This window comes from Camellia sinensis, chromosome 13, assembly GCF_055761805.1.
Source record: "Camellia sinensis isolate YWXY chromosome 13, ASM5576180v1, whole genome shotgun sequence".
In the NCBI taxonomy this organism is placed as follows: domain Eukaryota; kingdom Viridiplantae; phylum Streptophyta; class Magnoliopsida; order Ericales; family Theaceae; genus Camellia; species Camellia sinensis.
In genome coordinates, this window is record NC_138973.1 from 19,535,459 (window position 1) to 19,558,805 (window position 23,347).

General features: G+C 37.1%; 1 protein-coding gene across 3 annotated transcripts in view; it reads left to right on the forward strand.

The window, feature by feature from the left end:
• The first annotated feature begins 7,400 nt into the window (after positions 1–7,400).
• LOC114272128 (MUS308 and mammalian DNA polymerase-like protein) overlaps positions 7,401–23,347 on the forward strand; it is a 47,132-nt gene continuing 31,185 nt past the window's right edge. For all 3 annotated transcript variants that reach the window (XM_082901673.1, XM_082901674.1, XM_082901675.1), the window contains exons 1-13: positions 7,401–7,596; positions 8,121–8,563; positions 8,799–9,039; positions 9,119–9,961; positions 17,148–17,212; positions 19,294–19,399; positions 19,501–19,701; positions 19,844–20,044; positions 20,723–20,884; positions 20,971–21,210; positions 21,461–21,673; positions 22,320–22,670; positions 22,846–22,998. In XM_082901673.1, coding sequence (XP_082757799.1) covers positions 7,561–7,596; positions 8,121–8,563; positions 8,799–9,039; positions 9,119–9,961; positions 17,148–17,212; positions 19,294–19,399; positions 19,501–19,701; positions 19,844–20,044; positions 20,723–20,884; positions 20,971–21,210; positions 21,461–21,673; positions 22,320–22,670; positions 22,846–22,998 — 3,255 coding nt within the window. In that variant the 5' untranslated portion in view covers positions 7,401–7,560. The remainder of the gene's footprint in view (positions 7,597–8,120; positions 8,564–8,798; positions 9,040–9,118; positions 9,962–17,147; positions 17,213–19,293; positions 19,400–19,500; positions 19,702–19,843; positions 20,045–20,722; positions 20,885–20,970; positions 21,211–21,460; positions 21,674–22,319; positions 22,671–22,845; positions 22,999–23,347) is intronic.

The following is a 23,347-nucleotide window of genomic DNA, read 5'->3' on the forward strand; positions in this document are numbered from 1 at the left end:
TAATTGAATGAATTTTATTTCAAGCATAAGAACAATCACAATCTATAGGTTTTTATCTCCCACATCTCTATCTCTCAAACCTCTGATGGGTTTTTGATTATATGATTGATTTCTATAACAACAACCTAAACCATCTATCAATAGGTTTCGAATTTGTGTATTAAACGTGTATTGAATTCCATAGCTTAAGTGCTAAGCTTCTTACCTGGTTCCAGCTCATGGTTGATGGTAGCTTCCATGAAGCTTCTTCTTCTTCAAACTTCTCTTCTTCCATCTTCAGGCAGCTTGTGCAGAGAGGTGGAAGAATCACGTTTATTCTCCAACATCCCCCCTTAGACTTGAATCACCAAATAAGGTAATTTCGAGTATTCTTCGTAGCTTTACAAATGTTGTTGTTTTGAGAGGCTTTGTAAATATGTCTGCAACTTGATCTTCACTTTTCATGTATATCAACAGAATCTCTTATTTTCTTATGCATTCTCGTATGGAATGAAATCTCGTGTTGATATGCTTGCTTCTATCATGGAAGACTGGATTCTTTCATAACTGGATTGTTAACTTGTTATTCATGTATATCTCTGTGGCTTCTTGTTGTGGTTCTTGAATTTCTTTCAGCAAATTTCTTAACCAGATAGCATGACATGCTCTTGCAGCAATAGCTACGTACTCTGCTTCACATGTTGATAGAGTTACTATCGATCGTTTATTTGAGGACCACGTAAAAGCAGCATCTCCGAGATAAAACACAAACTTGATAGTACTTTTACGATCATCCACATCTCCTGCCCCAGTTATTGTCATTGTATCCTACTAATTTGGACCTTTTCTGTCAATGAGTAAAACAATTCGTACTCTATTGTACCTTTCATATACCGTAGGATTCTTTTGACTACTTTCAGATGTGGCGTCTTGGGTTCCTTCATATATCAACTGACTAAGCCTATTGCGAACAATATATCAGGTCGTGTGGCTGTGAGATATCTTAGGCTTCCAACTATATATGTTGGATTAACCTTATCTCCTTTATCATACTTTGACATCTTGTTACTTCCATTTGTCGGTGTGTCGACAACTTGACAATTTTCTATGCCAAACTTCTTTATGATCTTTGGCATACTTAGCTTGTGAGATGAAAATGCTTGCATTACTTTGCTTGACTTTTATGCTGAAGAAATATGCCATGAGTCCGATGTTTGTCATCTCGAACTCTTGTATTATGGATGTTTTGAAATCTCGGATCATGTTGAGATGGTGCCTGTGAATATTAGATCATCGACGTAACGACAAACAAATAGCGAATCTCCCCCCTTGTTTGTCTTGAAGTATAAGGAATGTTCATAAGGACATTTAACAAATCTATTTGCAACAAAATACTTGTCGATTCTTGCCTTCCATGCCCGTGGTGCTTACTTCAAGCCATAAAGTGCTCGTTTTAACTTATATACTTTATCTTGTTGATCTAGCTTCACATAGCCTAACGGTTGTTCAAGATAACCATTTAAGAATGTTGATTTGACATTCATTTGGTATATCTTCCATTTTTTCTGGACTGCTAAAGAGATAAAAAGTCATACCTTTTCTAGACGTGCTACTGGAGCAAAAACTTCATCATAGTTGATACCAAAACCAAAATTAAAGTGAAGCATTTCTAAGTTCTTATGCTTCTGCATTGCAATCATTTTGGAAAAAAGGTTTTGGGTGCTGGACAAGGTCATTACCTTTTACCAAACACAAACACTTAGACTACGTTTGGTTCATGGATTTGAAGAGAGATTTGAAAAATAAAAAGAAAAAAGAGATGGTATGTGAAATGTAGTTATGATATTTTACACATATTTCACCTATTTTTTTTTTTCCTTTCCAATTCGCTTCTTAAATTTATAAATCAAACATAACGTTGTTCTCTCTATGCACAAAAGCGGTTTGGACATGGATTCATGAAACTGACTAATGTGACAAATATTGCTTGGGTGGCTAATGTGACAAATATTGCTTGGATGGCCGGAGACGAGTCAAGGAGGGAGTTGTCAGAGGTCAAGGAGAGTAGTTGGGAGAAGGAGAGCGAGAAGGGATAAAATTGCACAAAACACGTCCGGTTACTTTGCACAAAAATTGTGACGGTGCATGAGGTTATTTACAAATCACAACTTGATTATAAAGTTGTTCTAAGTGACAAGAGACACCTAGGTCATGTTTGGTTTGATTTCATAAACTTGTTTCATTATTTTATTATTTGTTTTAAATTAAAAATTAAATTGACGAAAGAAATAAAAAAAATCAAATACTTATCATTTTTATATAATTTTATTTTTGAGAAGGTCAAAAATAAATTTTAAAATTTTAAAAATACATTTTTAATATTTATTTTTGTCAAATTAATATTTATTTTTTTTAAAAAAATCTGTAATTATTTTAGAAAAAACAAACCAAACAACACCATAGTTATACTATTTGTTTGGTATTTAATTATGAGTTTAATAAAGTGAACTTGGAGATAGAGGTACAGCAATCTGTTGTTTAATGAACAAATTCATCATCACGATTTCATTAATATTAAATGGAGTAATTCTACTCATAATTTTATCCAAAAACATGTCGGGCACCACATTTACTTTAATTATGGATTCTACAATACATCAATTTAAAATTAGAGAACACACTCCTGCCACGTGTATTCCTAAGTTATGTCGTTTTTTTTCTTTATATAGTTATGATATTATTTTAATTATAATTTATGAGATCTTCGTTATATTTCATATATTGTTTGGTTATAATTTTTTAAATTATAATTTTAAAAATATAAAATTCGATCGCGATTGGTAGCTCGAGATTTTTGGCTCGAAATTGGCTCGAAAAAGTGAGAGAGAAGGAGGAGGAGGAGGAGGAGGAGGAGGAGGGAGAGGCTGGAGGAGGGTCGGAGGAGGAGGAGGAGGAGGAGGAGGAGGAGGGACTGGAGGGGGCCAACATATCGGGGTGGAGGCAGAGGCGGGGGGCGAAGGGGGAGGAGGGGCGGAGGCGGGGGGTGGGGGGTGCGAGGCAGAGGCTGCGACGACGATCAGCGGATGCGGGACTGCGACGATCGGGCAGAGGCGACGGCGGAGGGCTGCGACGGCGGGCGGAGGGCTGCGACGGACGACCTGCCTTCTCTCTCTCTCTCTCTCTCTCCCTCTCCCTCTCCATCTCCCTCTCATCTTCCTCTGTTTCAGACCAGCATGAAGAAGAAGAAGAAGAAGAAGAAGAAGAAAAAATCGTTTTGGGCTGTCAAGCCAAAATCGAGCCACGAATTTCGAGCTATCAGTTATTTTCGTATAAAATTATAGTATTTTTTTCTTTAATCTTTCCTTTAATATTATATATCCTAGCCACACATTACGGTTTCGTTTGTCAATTATATATTTTAATCAAAAAATAAAAGTTACTATAAGTTGTTAATTACTCTCTATATTTTTCTACACATCTTTTTGTAAAAAGTTAAAAAGTTACTAGGCATTGTTTGGGAAGTGGGTTTGTGGCTAAAATAGTCACAAAAAACAAAATAGGCTTTTTAACTGTAATAAGACAAAATATCACATCTAACTCATAATCATTACATTATTTCTCTCATAAAAAAACTGAAAAAATAAAAAATCCTTCAAAATTTTTTTACCTCAAACTACAATAACCAAGAAAATTAAAAAGCCAAACCACTTTTCAAACCAAGCCTAACACAGCTTCTTCCGAAATGAGGCCGTTTCTGGTTGTTTTCCTAGTCCCAAAAATTGGGACAACAGACTTTTTCTATTAAGAAAAATGCTTGGGAGCACTAATTAGTGCTCCCACTAATTAGGTGGTAGTGGGTCCCGCCATTAATGATGTGATGTTTTGGTCTTGGAGTTGTGTTTTTTTTTACTTTTTTAATGCATTAGTGCTATTAGTGGCGATGTTTTTAGTGGGATGAATCATTGTTGTTCTATTAAATGTGGGGTTGAATTTTTAATTATTTTTTTTACTATTTTAATTTAGATCTAAAAAATCTCGTTTCGAATGAATTTTCTTATTTTTTAAAATTTTCTGAGAGCAAAAATAAAATGACTATAATTTAAATGTGATATTTTTTAGCCTGTACCTAAAAAGTTTATTTTATTTTTTATGACTATTTTAGGCCCAATCCACCCCAACCATATATGCCAAACCAGTGCATGGTTAGAGTAGGTAAATTAACATTTTGGGAAGTGAGTTGATTTTTTTGATTATTTTAATATGAAATAAAAAGTCTTGTTTATGATAGATTTTTTGGCTTTTTAATTTTTGTGAGAGAAAAATTAAAATTATTATGATTTGAATGTAATATTTTGTCTTATTAATTTTTTAATTTATTTTGTCATTATGCGGCTATTTTGGCCCCAACCTATGATACCAAATGAAGTCTCTATTTGTTTTGACATAAAGAAGGTGGTTTGAATGATTTAAATAAATATGCTTTTTAACTTTTTATGAAAAAAAATATTTAAAAAAACATAAAAAGATGATATGACTCAAAAAATATAAAAAGAAAAAAAATAAAAATAAAATAGGAGATGCTAAATAGTACCTTATTTATCTCTGTAAAAAAAAGTTATTTTTCCCAAAATTTTTATTATTTATATTTAATTATAATTTTAAAATTGGATCAAATTAGTAGAAGGTGACGGTAATAGCGACAGCGACAACGATAGCGGTAACGGCGACAGCGATAGCGATAACGGTGACAGAGATAGTAAAGTGGTAGTTGTGATTGTGGAGTCGGTGATGTCAATAAAATTTTAGTTTTAAATAATATTTGTGACCTTTTTAAAAAAAAATAAAAATAAAACTCAAATACATTAATTTTATTAAAAAAAAATGTAAAAACAAAAACAATTCTGCTGCCGAGAGTTGAACCCGGATGACATATTGATAACCATTCCATGTGTGCTACAGCGGATCTGATATCTAAAACTCTAGTAATACTATTTTGTATGTTATCTTTTATGTTAAAGCCAAAAATTTAATAACAATTCTACTAAATTCATTTATCTGCAATGTTACATTTAGGCTTCGTTTGGGAACCCTTTATTTTAGTCAAAAAGTCAAAAAATTAAATTAGTCAAAAAGCCAACAACCCATACCAAAAAGTCAAAGATTTTCTTTTCTCTCTACTTTTTGTACATCTTTTCATAAAAAGCCAAAAAGTCATCCCAAACATACTAGTTTTTTTTAGCTCATATTTTAGGCAAATAGCCAAAAAGTTACTAAATTAGCCTATTCCCAAACGAGGCCTTAGTAATATCAAAATTTGAGGAAAGTTCTATTTATATTTGTTTATATACACCTAATTTAAATATAATTTAAAATTATAATATTTATGAAAAAAAGATTTTTATACAAAATTTTATAATTTTATGTATATCAAAATTAAATGGATCTAAAAAGTTTAAAAGTTTTATTTAAATTAAAAAAATTACTAAAAATATAAAAATATAAATTAAAAACTCATAAATTTATTTTTTAAAACTTTGAATCGCACAGAGTGAATGCTTTTATAGACCTACATCATATCTTTATTTTGTGAATCTACCTATTTATTTTGAATAATACTATATGCACTAATTAATACATTAACTAGTATATCATGAATTTATGATATGACGTAATTTAAGAGATTTTAGATATTTATAATTTGTATAATAAGTAGAGACAATAATAATGTCATAACTAGTATTGACATACTAGTTAGTATACTAATTGGCGCATGTAGTACCACCAATTTATTATATTTATAATTTATTTTTTGGGTTCACCTTGTTAGTTGTTACAAAAAAAAGAGTATATTTTGGGAATTTTAAGTTTTAGGATTGTTTTAAGGCCAAGTTTGGGAAGACTAAAAAAGTGCACTTTTTGTCTTTTTGGACTAAAAAATTGAGGTTGAAAATATGGATGTTTGGATTAACTTTTTGACTTTTTATTGAAAAATGTGTAATAAAAAATTGTAAAAAATGATTTTTAGGGAAAAATTTGAATTGGGAGTTGTGCAGCCGTAATTGTTGACTTTTGGTGAATAGTGTTAACTTTTTAACTTTTTGAGTAACTTTTTGGCTTTTTGGCTTTTTTTGAAGTCCCCAAACTTGGCCTAAGTATGACTTTTTTCTTATTATGAAAATATGGATAAAAAAAATAGAGAGGTGATGTGATAAAAATAAACTAATAAACAACTTATTTGAGTTATTTCCAAAAGGGGTCTTAGTCAAAAAATTAAAAGCTATTACAAATTTTTTTCTCTATTTTTCTGACATAGTTTTTCGAAAAAAATTTAAAGTCACTGATTTTTTTTTTTTTTTTATCAAAACAACCTAAAATAGGGCATTAATTGAAATTATTGTTTTCTCTCTTTATGTTGAACATAATTATAGTATGCTTTTATAATTTGTTTAATATTTTACTATCTTATAACCTATTAGGACCCTTATCTACAGTGACTATTTAGAAATTATATTAGATTGTACTAAATTTTAAAAGGATAAATTATTTACAGTGACGTTTTGTTAGAATTTTTTATTTAACAGAATTAACTAAAAATATAAAATTCATAATTACTCTTATGTATAATAATAAAATTACTTAAATTATTACTTAAAACATATTTCTAACATCATTAAAAACTGTTAGTTGATTTCATGATTTGTTAATAAAAAGGACAATTTGTTATAAAATAAGAAACCTCAAAAGAGTGGAATATAATTTTCAAAACTATAAGGAGCGATTCGTATTTTAATTAAATCTTAGAGGATATATTTATAGTTTACCCATTTTAAAATTACGATGATACTTCTCCAATTAAATAATATATATTTCATTAAATATAATAATAATAAAAATAAAATTTATTTTTTTACTTATTCATCTCGCATCTTTAATCTTTTTAACTTGGATAATGTTAGAGGTATCAAATTTTCTACCAAATGACCAAATGTCTTACATGGGCGTGAGGTCCGCAATTTTGTAGATTCCACACCTATGTGAGACATTTGGTCATTTGTTTGGTATAAAATTTGGGACCTATAGCATTTTCCTTTTAACCCTTTGATGTCAAAGTAATTGATATTAGAGCTCGTTTGTGATGTGGATTGATTTTTTAGCTTTTTAACTTTTTTTAGTTATTTTAGTCTGGACTAAAAAATCTTATTTTGGATAGACTTTTTGATTTTTTTGACTTTTGTGAGAAAAAAATAAAATGATTATGAATTAGATGTGACATTTTGTCTTATTTAGCTAAAATAACCTATTGTGTCTTATGTGGCTATTTTAGCCCAAACTTACTTGCCAAACAAACCCTTAGGTTTAACTCATTGGTTAATTTTCTTACAATTTTAAAAACAAAAGAAATAAAATATTCAGGTAAATTGGAGGGTGCCCGAGCCAAAATATGAGAAAGATAAAGGGTACCACTGCAAGACAATTATCTTCTTCGGCGGTATTCACAGGGATTCAAATGAAAACCGCGAAAAGCTCTTCAAGGCACGAGAAAGGGTTAGCGATTCGCCTGAAAATCAAGGTCGGTCGGTCATGGCGTCTGATTCAACTCGGTCTCGCATCGATCAGGTTTCCTTCAAATCGAAACCCTAGTTTATCTTCTCAAGATTCCCATGTTTTCAACACTCGAACTCTCTGTTTCATGTTATTTGAGGTTTATTGAACTCATATTGTTCAATATATAGGTTCCAATGTATTCAAGCGCATCTTTTTATCTATGATCTGAAATATATGATACTAATCCTGTTTGCTGTTAGTGATCTTGATCTTCGATTTGATTGTCATTCTCATTTCTCTATATCTCCTATAAAAAAATATTATTTTTTACATTGTTGATGATGATTAGGGCAACAATAATGTGTTTCTGATCGGAGACAATGTGTTTCTATTTGTTATGGATTTTAGTTTCGAAATTCTGAACTGGGTAATGCTTGAAAATAATTAGTTAGATTCAAATTATGTTCCTGATTTAATTTGTTTTTTCAATTTCACATGTTCTGTGATATATAGTTCAATCTTACTGTTGTTTCCATATGAAAGCAAATTCTGGGTATTGCTCAACTTGTAGTTCTTTTATTTATTGTCGTGTGCAGTTTTTTTCTTCAAAGAAGAAGAAGAAGAAACCTTTATCACCTGGTTTGAAGTCTAGGGGAGCCGCAAAAGATACACTTGAAGGGTCTCCTAGTTCTAAAGGTTCTTTAGACAACTATTTAGTGACTTCACAGGATGATAACTGTACTGCTAAACCTTTGTTCGCAGCTCATGTTTGTTCAGAAAGGCAAGATATTGTTAAGAGAAACCTGACTTTGGAGATTAATTCATTGTCGAAAGATGAGAATATAAATGCCTGTTTGTCGGCCCTAGAACATCCTCAAACTTCTGTAGCATATGTAGGGGCTCAAAAACAACAATCCCAGGTTCCTCCTTATGCGGGTGATGTTTCAGTCAAAGGTCTTGCAAATTCAGATTCTGCAGACACTGCTGGAAACTCCGAAATTAAGCAGTTCATGGCTGGCTTTTTGTCACTGTATTGTAGGTATGATTTTATTTTTCATGAGGCATCAATTTGTTCACAAATTTGTTAATATGATTTAGAATGATAGTTGCAAATGGTTAATTTGTTATTATCTCTACATTTATCTGCATAGAATTATTTTCGTCTATACACATTTATATCTACTTTGACCGTATCATGTAGGGATTGACTACTGTTTGTAAATTTTATTTTATGTTTTACTAATATTAGAATTTTTGTTCTCTATAACTTACAGTGAACTTCTACCAAGTGCAAGTTCACCATTAGAGCCAAAAGTGAATGCTCATAAAAGACAGGGTAGTCCATCTATGCTAGTTGCAGAGGATAAATCATCCAAGAAAAGGCATTGCATTATTGATGGGGATGAGCCAAATGCTGAGGGTGAAGCCACTTGCTCTGGTGATATGCATCCAGAACACATAGAGTCTGGTGTCATCTCAGAATCTGGAGAAGCATCTATAAACTATTCCAGAGGAGTAAACATCTATATATACAACCTTGATGTCAATTAACAAGGCACATTTCATCAATATACTGATATCTATTTTTTGGCAGACGATTGTAGGTGCTAATCCAATTGAACTTCAAGCGAGCTTGAAAAAATGTAGTAGAACAGCTGCACCATCTCTATCTGCGACAGGATGTGATACACCTGCTATAACTTCCAGAGCTCGTGAAACTCCCAAGTCTACTTGTAGAAGCTCCATTTTTTCTCCTGGAGAAGCATTCTGGAATGAAGCAATTGAAGTTGCCGACGGTTTGTTTGCAACAAATATTGACAGAGAAATTAGTACTGCGAACATGCAGTGCGAGACAAATAATTCGAACAATTTGAGAAATGCAGGTTGTGGTATTCTGTCAAACAAAATATTAGATGAAGGTGCAAGTAGAGTCGGTGGTGTGGAACTGAATGCTTCTACAGGATCAACAGGGAAGCATGGAAAGGATTTGGATGAAGAAGCATCCCCGTTGCCAGTGAAGCATTTTGACTTCTCGTTTGAGGACAAAAATTCAGATGATCTATCTGCAGATGATACGAAAGGTCTTGTGTATAGAAAAGGTGCACAAGCTGGATGTGCTTCTGTAGATAATAGAAGTCTTCAATCTGCTAATATAACAACGCATTCTCGCTTGAATGGCGCAATGCAACAACTGACATCTGGTTGTGATGTAGCTGATAGGAAAGAGGGTTTTTTGAGTCAAGATAATGATACTATTGCATCTAGTGCACTGGAAAAGGAAAAAAGAAATTGCATGGTTTTCCGTGAAGATGCTGGAGATAGTACTCCATCAAGTTTTGAACCGCTAAAAGATTGTTTAGATCTTAGCTTCTGGCTTCCTTCTGAAATATGTGCCATATATAAGAAGAAAGGAATTTCAAAATTGTATCCATGGCAGGTATTTTTCTAACTTCTGGATGAACCTACTTTCACTAAACTTCTTACACTATAAAGGAATTACTGATAGAAATAGCGCAGATTAGTTGGTGGTCCTCTCTTATCATATTTGTAAGAAATAATGTATAGAGAAAGAGAGAGAATAAATTGTATGTATTATTATTGCTTGATGTAATGTTATATCAATTACAATGATTCATGATTCCTATATATAGAAGAGGGTGAGTGTGTAGTAGGTAAGGAGTAGGTGAAGTGGAGGTGGTAGTGGTGTAGTGGGTTAGGTTTAGTGGAGTAGGTGAGGTGGTAGTGGTGTAGTGGGTTAGGTTTAGTGGAGTAGGTTTAAGTGGGTGAAGTAAGTGGAGAGTAGGTGGATTTTAACAGCCCCCCGCAAACTCAAGGGGGATAGGAACTAACCAACTTGAGTTTGGAGAGAGTAACAAAATAAGAAAATACATAAAAATAAAAGAGGATAGGTGACACTGTATGGTCGTGTCAGACCATTGGTGTAGAAGACAGTTTATGGGATCATGTCGGACCGTTGTAGCAGATAATGCTGTGACAGTTGTTGTGACAGTTTACGGAGTCTTGCTGGACCCTTGTAGAAACTAACCGGAATTAATGTCGGGACAGTTTACAGAGTCTTGTCGGACCCATAAAGGAGCTAACCGGAATCAATGTCGGGACAGTTTACAGAGTCTTGTCGGACCCATAAAGGAGCTAACCGGAATCAATGTCGGGACAGTTTACAGAGTCTTGTCGGACCCATGAAGGAGCTAACCGGAATCAATGTCGGGACAGTTTACAGAGTCTTGTCGGACCCTTAAAAAGTCGCACCCTCAAAAGGTGTGCCCAATCCATAAAAAGGCGTGCCATCAAAAGGCGTGCCCAATTCATAAAAAGATGTGCCATCAAAAGGCGTGCCATCAAAAGGCGCGCCCACTTCATCAAAAGACGTGCCCGACAGAAAGCGTCAAGCCATCAAAAGGGGCGCCTGACACGCGGCGATGCACGTGATTGACAAAGCGCGTGTCGGCCTCGTCGTCTCTGTCTTTATAAACCAAAGCGAAGTCTGAGGCTTGGAAGCATAACAAACCAGTTGAAACCTCTTCGTTCTCTGTAACATTCTGTAACCAACCCTTCTCTGAAACACTCAGCAACCCAAAAAACATGGCTTCTTCTTCCCGTTCAGCTACCCAGAACATAGCCTCTTCTTCCCGTGGTCTGCTCACTCTCTTTCCCGACCTCAACGAGTCAACAAGAGAGATAACTGGTGCGGTGGCCTGTGAACCTCAACCAAACACCTCTGGTTTTGCTCCGTTGAACTTTCCGATGCGGTCGGTGGAGCAAAAAATGGCAGTGCAAACGGATATTGAAGCTAATCAGTATACATTGAAGTCCTGTGTTGAAACTATGACTGCGGTCACAAACTTGTCGCACCGGCTGCAGAGTAGGACAAATGAGGTGCAGCAGTTAAACGCCCAACTGGCTCTGCTCCAACGCATGTATAAGGATGCGCGAGCAGAGATAAGTGTGCTAAAGGCGGAAAATAAGGAGCTGAAGCGGAAGGCCACCGTTATGTTCCGATTTGGAGGTCCGCCATATGCTGTAGTGGAGGAGCAGGGTGGAGTGATCGTGCCCAGTGGAGTGGGAAACACGGAGGCAACACCGTCAAGGGCCGCCCAGGACGGAGGCAAGAAGAAAAGACCGGCGGAATAGGCGAAAAAGTGAGATCGGTGGGTGGCCGTCTGCAGAAAAGAAAACAAATCTTGTGGTTGTTGTTGTTGTTGTTGTTGTTTTTTTTTTTTTTTTTTTTTTTTGGTGTAAAATGGTGATCGGGGTGAGCCCCAACATGAATAAAATAAGGGAAGGTTTGGTGTGCAAATTTGTATTTTTTTTTTTTTTTTTAAATATATATATATATATATATATATTCTATATATTCTAGTGGGATGAATGATGAGTTGTATGAAATGATGGGAACAAGTCCATGTGGGTTAGGGAATGGCGATGATAATGTGTTGTGGGTGGTGGAAAAAGTAAAGTGAGAGAGAGACACACTGTAACATATTAACATAGTTTATCTTAGGTTTACCGGCACATTCCTTTTCTGAAGATATGCATTCCAGCTCAAACCACTTCAAATAATTCACAAATCTCATCATCACCTCACGTGATAAGAAGACAAATTTGCAGCTGTAACACTGCCCAACGTGGGTGAACAGTTGGTTGATAAAAGTCCTTTGGTGAAGTGATGGCGAATCATCCTCACTCTTGAGCCCCTCCATTACACCAACTTTGGTACCGTTTACCTTGGAAGGGGCTTGTGCATTGGCCTTAACCTGCAAACCCCCAGTGGCAGCAGATTTTGATTTAATCCCTCGTGCATCCACATTTGCTGGAGGTCCTCCAAGCTTGCTGGATGTCTTGGCACCAGAATCGGGTGGAGGAGATGCAACTGGAAAAAATGCAGAAGTAGCGGCGGTAGCAACCATTATGAAAAATCTATCACCAAGCTGAGAAGAATCTGGAAGAGCACGGTAGAAAACGTCAGAAATTGGATGTTTTGGTGGCAGATTCGAAGCTGTCTGAGTGCGGAAAAGCAGTTGAGAATTGCGTGATTAGTGAAGGTCGTTTGGTGGAGAACGGTGAATCAGAGACGACGTCTGCGAAACAGTGTGCATCTCCGACTTCAAATGTGACAAACGAGCCTGAGGTGGCTCAGAAATGCCCTAAGTTAGGCATGACTTCTGTGCGTGGAATGAGGAGAGATATGGAAGACGCTGTGGCCATTCACCCCTTGCTTTGCCGCTGGAGTAGTCAGAATCCGGCGGATTTGCACTTTTTCGGCGTTTACGACGGCCACGGTTGCTCACATGTGGCGATGAAGTGCAAAGATCGATTGCACGAGATAGTGAGAGACGAGCTCGAAAGCCACGAAGAAGATTCGTGGAAGAAAATGATGGAGCGAAGTTTCTCTTCTTGCAGAGTTACGGCTGTGGAGAGTGGAAGGTATGTGTGGAAAATTCCAGCGGGCAGCAAAGGCAAAGGTGTCGGCCGGCTGCCCGCCGGTGAGAAAGAAATACAGGCTTAAATCTTATCGCTCTGATACCATGTAAGAAATAATGTATAGAGAAAGAGAGAGAATAAATTGTATGTATTATTATTGCTTGATGTAATGTTATATCAATTACAATGATTCATGATTCCTATATATAGAAGAGGGTGAGTGTGTAGTAGGTAAGGAGTAGGTGAAGTGGAGGTGGTAGTGGTGTAGTGGGTTAGGTTTAGTGGAGTAGGTGAGGTGGTAGTGGTGTAGTGGATTAGGTTTAGTGGAGTAGGTTTAAGTGGGTGAAGTAAGTGGAGAGTAGGTGGATTTTAACAATATTCACAAAGGTTCTGGATTTTCATCATTGGGTATATGGATTGATAAATTTATTTTTGAATTGTGTTCAAGGCAAGCTGGGTTAGGAAAATTTCCATCATAGAGTTATATATTTTGTCATCTGTATGATTTTTTACTAGGAATTTTTATATTCAAATATAATTTATAATGTTTTGTTAGTTTGTTGCCAGTTTTTTGGGGGGTGGGCTAAGTTTATGCTGAGGAATTGCTGTCTAGACTCTGCCCCTTAACCCACCCGCCTGCCTTGTTGCTGTCTGTAAAATGGAAGAAAGTGATCATGTTTGTGAAATATACTTTTGTTTTAATTTTTATAGATTGTTCCTGTCTTGATTAAATGTATGCTTACATGTATTTTGTTTTTTCTGTGTGATATGTATTTGTGCTCTACCCTTCCCCCCACCAATATTAATTTCATTCATGTTATAGTGTAAACTTAGCAGCTGTTGCCAATTTTTTTATTTTATTCACTTGATTATATCCCGTTTTGTTGAAGTTTGATTTGATGTTGTGTTTGATCATGATATGATTTTTATATGACAATTTTCCAGGTTGACTTGCAAAATGATGTATTTGTTTTTATTTTTATTTTTATTTTCCATTTTTATATATATTATTTTTCTAACATTATGTGTTAGAATTTCCCATCTTTACCTTCACCTACTCCACTACACACTCCACTTCACCTACCTCCACTTCACCACACACTCCACTTCACCTAACCCACTATCACCTCCACTACACCTACTACCACATTTTCTTCTATATATAGATTGTATAGGAATTGTAATTAATCAATCTTGTAACAATATATCAATCAATAATACAATTCTCTATTTCTCTTTATACATTAAATTTCTACATGGTATCAGAGCCATAAGATTTAGGCCCGTATTTTGTTTTCTCACCGGCGGGCAGCCGGCCGGCAACCTTGCCTTCGCTGCCCGCTGGAATTTTGTACACATACCTTCACTTTCCTGCCGCTTCCAACTTTCTTACAACTGTTGTCCCATAGATGGGCTTCATATCTACCGGTCCATCTATGCCTTGTGACACCTCTATACTGTGAAGTCCTCTGTCCAAATGCATCAATGGACTTCCTATGGACAACCTGCTTCTGATCAAGCTTCTCAGACCCTCTTTTCTTCCCCTCCTTGAATGGTGTTTGGTACACCTCATGGCCTCTAAATGCATAGTAATCTGAGTATTGCTGGGCTAATAACGAAGGCCTCTCGAGCAACTGAGATGGGACTTCATATTCCCTTGCCCATCCAGCATCCATAACCATCACTTTGTCACAGTCCATAACTGTGGGTATTCTGTGAGCTATGCTGATTATTGTACACGACACAAAGTCCTCGCGAATGATTTTCTGAATGACAGCATCGGTCTCGGAGTCGACAGAAGCCGTTGCTTCGTCCATAAACAGAATCTTGCTGTGTTTCAGCATGACTCTCCCCAAGCACAGAAGCTGTCTCTGTCCCACACTCCAATTGTCTCCGCCATCAACCACTGATGCATTGAGTTTTTCAGGCTTTGCAGCCACAACATCTTTTAGTGGTACTGTTTTTGTGCGAAGGGACAGAAATCATCACATTTCCCACCTTTTTTTCTTTTATTTTGTCCTCCACTTTACACCTCACATGCCTTCTCTCTGTCTAAACAATAATTTTCCACCATCTCCCTCTTTTTCTACACAATATTTTTGTACCACTGCCCACTCCATGATACCAATATTATTATTATTATTATTATTATTTTCACAAAAAAAAAAAAAAAAAAAAAAAAATTCATTCCAGTTGATTTTTCTGCATTACCACACCTACCATTCGAGTTTGCCAAACACACTTGCTTTATTCATATCGAGACTCACCCCGATCACCATTTTACATCAAAAAAAAAGAAAAAAAAAAAGAAAAAAAAAAAAAAAAAAACAAAACAAAACAAACAAACAAACAAAAAACAAAACACCCGCACCCACAGTGGGATTTTTCTTCTCTACTCTGCTGCAGGTCTCTTCTTCTTGCTTTTCTCTTGGGTGTCCCTTACCGGTGCTGCCTCCGTGCTTCCTAGTCCACCGAGCACGTTCACTCCTCCTTGTTCCTCCAGTGCAGCATATGGCGGACCTCCAAAACGGAACATCACGGTGGCCTTCCGCTTCAGCTCCTTGTTTTCTGCCCTTAGCACGCTTATCTCTGCTTGCGCATCCTTATACATGCGTTGGAGCAGAGCCAGTTGGGAGTTTAACTGCTGCACCTCATTTGTCCTACTCTGCAGCCGGTTCGACAGGTTTGTGACCGCCGTCATGCTTTCCACACATACCTTCAAAGTATACTGATTGGCCTCCACATCCGACAGCACTGCCATTCTTTGCTCCACAGACCGCATCGGAAAGTTCAACGGAGTATACCCAGCGGTGTTTGGTTGAGGTTCCAGTGCCACCGCACCAGTTCTCTCTCTCGTTGACTCGTTGAGGTCGGGAAAGAGGGTGAGCAGTCCACGGGAAGACGAGGACGAGGCCATTTTTCTGGGCAACAGAGTGTTACAGCGTATTACAGAGTTTCTCTCTCAGCACAACAGTGTTACAGCCTCTCTCTCTCAGCACAACGAAGAGTTTTACAGAGGATTTCGCAGTTTTTTTTTGCTTCTGCCTCGGCCTCAGGCTCTGTCATGGTTAAATAGCCGAGGCAGCCACGCGCATCGCGCGCCTCTTGACGCCCGACAAACTGGCACGCCTTTTCATGGCACATCTTTTGATAAAGTGGACACGCCTTTTGATGGCACGCCTTTTGATGGCACGCCTTTTGACAAAATTGGGCACACCTTTTGAGGGTGCCACTTTTCCAAGGGTCCGACAAGACTCTATAAACTGTCCCGACATTTGATACCGGTTAGCTTTTTCAAGGGTCCGACAAGACTCTGTAAACTGTCCCGACATTGATTCCGGTTAGTTTCTACAAGGGTCCGACAAGACTCTGTAAACTGTCCCGACATAGATTCCGGTTAGTTTCTACAAGGGTCCGACAAGACTCTGTAAACTGTCCCGACATTGTTTCCGGTTAATTTCTACATGGGTCCGACAAGACTCTGTAAACTGTCCCGACATTGATTCCGGTTAGCTCCTTTATGGGTCCGACAAGACTCTGTAAACTGTCCCGACATTGATTCCGGTTAGTTTCTACAAGGGTCCAGCAAGACTCCGTAAACTGTCACAACAACTGTCACAACAGTGTCTGCTACAACGGTCCGACATGACCCCATAAACTGTCTTCTACAACGGTCCGACATGACCCCATAAACTGTCTTCACCGACGTTATGACACCCCATACAGTGTCTTCACCAACAGTCTGACACGACCATACAGTGTCTCCTATCCTTTTTTATTTTTATGTATTTTCTTGTTTTGTTACTCTCTCCAAACTCAAGTTGGTTAGTTTCTCTCCTCCTTGAGTTTGCGGGGGGTTGTTAGAATTTCCCATCTTTACCTTCACCTACTCCACTACACACTCCACTTCACCTACCTCCACTTCACCACACACTCCACTTCACCTAACCCACTATCACCTCCACTACACCTACTACCACATTTTCTTCTATATATAGATTGTATAGGAATTGTAATTAATCAATCTTGTAACAATATATCAATCAATAATACAATTCTCTATTTCTCTTTATACATTAAATTTCTACATTATGTTTGAAGCTGATCTTCGTGTGGTTTTTAATGTCCCCCACCCCCAATTGAAAGCTGAAATCTCATTGCACTTATCTGTTATTTTTCAGGTTGATTGCCTGCAGGTGGATGGTGTCTTACAGAAAAGGAATCTCGTATATTGTGCATCTACTAGGTATTCTTATAGATGGAATTGAAGTTCATATTTATGTTAGACAGGTCTTTAATATATTGCTCTGGTTTCAAAAAGCTTCTCTATAGTGGTAATAGGGGGGAAAGGTTCTATTACTCCACTACGAGGAATTGCATTGTGAAATCTATTCTTTTATTCCCTCTAGCTTGTTTCATCTGGTACTACTTTATGGTCTTTCATTTCAACCTTCATAGTCCAAAATAAAGGGGGTGTTTGGGAACCAAAAGTTGTGGCTAAAATAGCCTCCAATACAAAAAAAGTCTTTTAGCCCCACTCTAACCCATTGATTTAAAAATAAAATAAAATATAGCACTCCGTGGTTTCAGCCTACACTGTCAACGTGACAGTGTAGGGACAAGTAGTGACAGCCCATCATTTCAGAAGTAAATGACAATTTTGCCCTTTAGACCTATTTTGGAAAAAATGAGGTTAGGGACAAATTTGTCATTTCAGCTTCAAACATCATTTCAAACACATTTTTCAATACACAACTCAAATAAAAATCCATCCTATCTTTCCGAACACAAAAACTAAAATAGCCTACTTAAATAGCCAAAAAGCCAAAAAGCCTCCAAAATAGTCACTTCCCAAACACCCACAAACCAATCTGACAAAGAAATTGCTCTTTTTTTTTTTTTTTGGATGGATTGTATTCACTATCCAATCCATGGACTGGTGAGCATTTTGATTGGTTATTTTATATTTATTAGTGATGGTTATTCTTGTTGATGTTTTGTGTTCATTTTTGTTAGAGATTATTTTAGTATGTCTTACATTTCTGGAGCAGTTTCAGTTTAGAATTAATAGTTTTCTCTTGTCTTTCTTTGAAAATTCAAGTTTCATATATGCCTTGGTCTTGTCTTTGGTTACAAGTTCTTTGTTGTGGAGGAACTTCAGTTGTCTACTGTGGGTACTTGTATCAAGCTCAATACGTGGCAAGCCCTACAAGTGCCACATCACTAAAACCCCACCTACGTGGCAGACCAATAAGGCACCACGTCTGGCATGTCGTATGTTTGATACATGGCGAGCCCTATAGGCGCCATGTGCCAAGGCAACCAAAACTATATGCTTAGCCTAAGCGGGAGCATATATACAAGCCCAAATATATCTAGATATGAAGAGCCTTGCAACAGACAGCACCATGGCCCCGCAGGGCCCATGGTCCTTCATACCTAGCTCCAAGGCCAAACAACAATACAATCAGCCCCCGGCTCACTTGTACTTGGATTGATAAACAATGACTCTCCTAAACATTGAGATAGGCCTGCGGCCTATTCTCCTACTTGATCGCTCAGAAGCGAGCCCCTCTCTTAAACATTGAGATAAGCCCGCGGCCCATTCTCCTACTTGGTCACTTGGAAGCGAGCCCTTGGCTCTCTTAAACACTAAGGTGGCCCCTAGCCCATTTATCTACTTGGATGCCTGGGTTGGGAGCAGGACCCAGGCACTACTGCTCGGGATCATCAGAGGATACTGGACTGGCGGCTGAGGTCATGGGATCGTCGAGATAGTTGTCTTCTTGCTAAGACAACTCTATCTCGACCAGGCTTGGAGAAGAGGCAACAATGACCTTACGTTCATGTCATCCGATGCATATACGAAACGTTACTTTCTGCCTGCCATGAAACGTTGCTCTCCGCCTGCCGGCAAGCCACAGACGGCAGAAGGGCTTATATCACTTCTGGCAGAGTTGAGGAGAACGAGCCACCTGTCCGACAGTTTGCTTGGGCTCCAATACTCCTGCTGCCTATATAACGTATCGTAGAGACACAACGACAACAATACAACCAAGTCTCATGCTAAAACACTCTCTCATACTTTACATTAGTGTTCAAAGGTCTATCACTGCCAACCTCTCCCTCTCCAAGCTTGCCTTGACCTCCTCCTCTCCACCTCCGGTGATCCCAAGCCATTGAAGTGCCCGCCATCTTCCCGGACTACCTCTAACCACACCTCTCACCCACATCTACCACCTTTAAAAATAATAGAAAGTTCTATTTGATAATAAGGTATTTCTGTGGTACTTGAAGCATTGCTTAAACTTGCTTCCTTTGTCACAGTGCTGGTAAAAGTTTTGTTGCTGAAATTTTAATGCTACGGAGAGTCTTGTCAGCTGGAAAAATGGCTCTTCTTGTACTTCCATATGTATCAATTTGCGCAGAAAAGGTTTGTAATCCCATCCCTTCCCCCCCCCCCCCCCCTTTTCTGAATCAGTTTTTTAACCTAATCTATCTGTTGTACTTGAATCTATGACTGGCTTGGTGCAGGCAGAACATCTGGAGGTCCTATTAGAACCACTTGGCAAGCATGTTCGCAGTTATTATGGAAACCAAGGTGGTGGGACTCTTCCAAAAGATACCTCTGTAGCTGTCTGTACAATTGAGAAGGCAAACTCTTTAATTAACAGATTTCTAGAAGAGGGTCGTCTGTCAGAACTTGGGATTATTGTGATAGATGAACTGCACATGGTAGCTGCCTTTGATGTAGTCTTTTTTAATTTTTAGTGATGTTCATCAATTACTTCTTGTTTCTTTTTTCAAAATTATTTTAATATTTTTATAATCGTAGTAGATTATAGAGATGGTTCTCATCCCTGGGGTTTGTTGACAGGTGGGTGATCAGAATAGGGGCTATCTGTTGGAGCTTATGTTGACAAAGCTTCGTTATGCAGCTGGTGAAGGCAATATACAATCATCTAGTGGTGAAAGTTCAGGTACAAGTAGTGGGAAGACTGATCCTGCTCGTGGTCTCCAAATTGTTGGTATGAGTGCAACCTTGCCAAATGTGGCTGCTGTTGCCAATTGGCTTCAAGTAAGTGTATAAAATCACATCCCCAAATAATCTTAATTGATTTGACTTAGGGTAAGAGGTGCAAACAAAAAGTTCGATGTATTTGTTGTATTTACTATATCTTATTTGTTACATAGTATCCAAGTCAAGTTGATTTAGTCTATTTGGTTTAATTTAACATTAGATCCGTTGTGCCGATTTTGTATGGTGCTGAATCTTAGGACAATGAAGTTATGGGAAGAGGATTTGTTTCAGTTACATTGTAAATGGGTGGGTATATGTAGATATGTGCTTTGTATATGATATAGTGAAATTATATTATGTTTCATGATGTCATTTGTTTTGGTCATAAATGCATTGAAAGTCAATAGGTGATGCCTTGTCATTTCATTGGGCTGAAAAACCATTATGCATTTGTAAGGTTATAATCTGGCATATAATTAGGGGGCACAATATGTTTAAAGGTGGCAAAACCAAGTACAGCCAAAAGTAAAATTTTGAACACTTGTAGCTTGAGGCAATGGTTCCCAGCTTTCATTCACCATTCCTATAATGTATCAGCATTTGATAATCCCAATCAGTTTGCAAGTCAACTGAATCATACCATGAAAAAAGTTCTATAATTATGTTATATGTTATATGTGTATGTGTCCTGCCTTTTTGGCGTTTGATAATTTTCTTCACTGATTTTGCTTGCAGGCTGCTTTGTACCAGACTGATTTCCGACCAGTTCCATTAGAGGAATACATTAAAGTTGGAAACACCATTTATAACAAAACAATGGACGTTGTTAGAACAATCTCAAAAACAGCTGAACTTGGTGGTAAAGATCCAGATCATATTGTTGAATTGTGCAATGAGGTTGGGACTCTCTTTTTCTGCGAAGTAAAGCTTTACTTGGCATAGAGTTGAAAGTTGATCAATTATTAACGCTTGAATAATATCAGGTTGTTCAAGAGGGTAATTCAGTGCTATTATTTTGCTCTAGTCGAAAAGGATGTGAATCAACTGCTAGGCATATTGCAAAATTCCTCAGAAAATTTCCTGTCAGTACCCGTAATGATAAAAGTGAGTTCTTTGATATCACGTCAGCTATAGATGCCTTGCGAAGATGTCCTGCGGGATTGGATCCTATTTTTGAAGAAACTCTCTCTTCTGGTGTTGCCTACCATCATGCTGGTCTAACTGTATGTTTTACCCATTATTTTACTACCTGCATGTGTTCCTATATTCTAAATCTCTTTCTCATTATGGTCGTATACGCCTTTCTTACCTTTTATCATCTGAATTCATATCATGAATGCTGTTTTCTGATTTTTGTACAAGCAATTGGGTATGCTCTTATTGATTTGGAATGTTCATGCAGTGACCAATATCTGACCGGCAGGCAATTTTTTCTGAATTTTTTTGTTTGCTTTTTATTTAAACTCTAATTAGGTTGAAGAAAGAGAGATTGTTGAAACTTGCTATCGTAAAGGACTAGTACGTGTCTTAACTGCTACATCTACTTTGGCTGCTGGGGTTAACCTACCTGCCAGGAGAGTCATTTTTCGACAACCCTGGATTGGTCGTGATTTTATTGACGGGACAAGGTACAGACAGATGGCTGGTAGGGCTGGTCGGACTGGAATAGATACGAAGGGGGAGAGTGTATGTTTATTTACTTCGTGCATGATTATCACTTCCTCTTGACACTGTTTTGTTTCTTGGTATATGTATACGTCAATCTATTGTTTTCAGTTGGAATGCTGTTAGGTGCTCATATAGTTGTATCCTTGTTTTTATGTTGGCGGTGTTTGGGAAGCGTGGGTGGAGGCTATTTTAGCCTCAACAATAAAAAAAGCCTTTTAGCCCCTTTAGACCATTGATTTTTTTTTTTTTTTTTTTTTTTTTTTTTTTTTTAAAAGCCCGGCTGTGGGCTGTAACAGTGACAGTGTAGGACTGTCACTTTGACAGATTATTAAATTACAATTTTACCCCTTTAGATTAATTTTGAAAAATGTGAAGTTAGGGACAAATTTGTCATTTTAACTTCAAACATCATTTCAACACATTTTTCAATACACCAACTCAAATAAAAATCCATCTCATCTTCTCAAACACAAAAACTAAAATAGCCTACTAAAACAGCCAAAAAGTCAAAAAGCTTCTAAAATAGTCATTTCCCAAACACCCACGTTGTTCATGCAAGTTTTGGTCAAAGATACCTTTAATAATGCAGATTGGTTTTCTTAAACAAATCAGTATTCTAGCTTTAATACTGATTTTGATCATTTTTATGATTTCATCTAACCAGGTTCTACTTTGCAAACCAGAAGAGGTCAAAAGAATTATGGGAATTCTTAATGACAGCTGTCCACCGCTGCATTCTTGTCTTTCTGAAGATAAGAATGGGATGACCCATGCAATCTTAGAAGTTGTCGCTGGTGGAATTGTTCAAACTGCCAATGATATTCATCGATATGTGAGGTGTACTCTTCTCAATTCTACAAAGCCATTTGAAGATGTAGTGAAGTCAGCACAGGATTCTCTCAGATGGTTATGCCACAGAAAATTTATTGAATGGAATGAAGACACTAAGTTATACAGCACCACACCTCTTGGACGTGCATCTTTTGGCAGTTCTCTCTGCCCTGAAGAATCACTTGTATATATTTACACCTCCATTCTTTCTTTTCATTTTTTTTCCTTCTTTTTCTTTAATATCATGTGCTTCTGGTATCAATGCATTATTGAACATACTGATCTTGAATAGATGAATTAACGAATTGTTGACTTTAATTATGTATTTTTATATTTTATATATTTTAATTTTTTTCTAGATTGTACTGGATGACCTTTCAAGGGCTAGAGAAGGATTTGTGCTTGCATCTGATTTGCATTTAGTATACTTAGTTACACCCACCAACGTTGAAGTTGAGCCAGATTGGAAATTATACTATGAAAGATTCATGCAATTGTCTACTCTTGACCAGGTAAGCTTGTTTCTCATCACCATTGGGCTTCTGTAGTCCCAGTTGACATGTTCATTCTTGAATACTAATTGCTAAGTTTGCAGAATGTGTGGCTTAAGCTTCAGTTTTTCCTTTTAGTTCGTTTAATTTATTACAAGCAGACCTTACCTGACAGTAAGATTGGAGCTAGTCATATGGTTATATGGCATTGACAATTTCCAAGAAATGTTATGCATTTCTCCTTGTATCTCAGTGTATACATGTATGTACTTATGTATCGAGGCAAATGAGGCAAACCATAAGCAGTTGTCATTGAGGGTTAGTTGAGTTAATTTGTGTATGCATAAATGTATAGCTATGTCAATCAAAA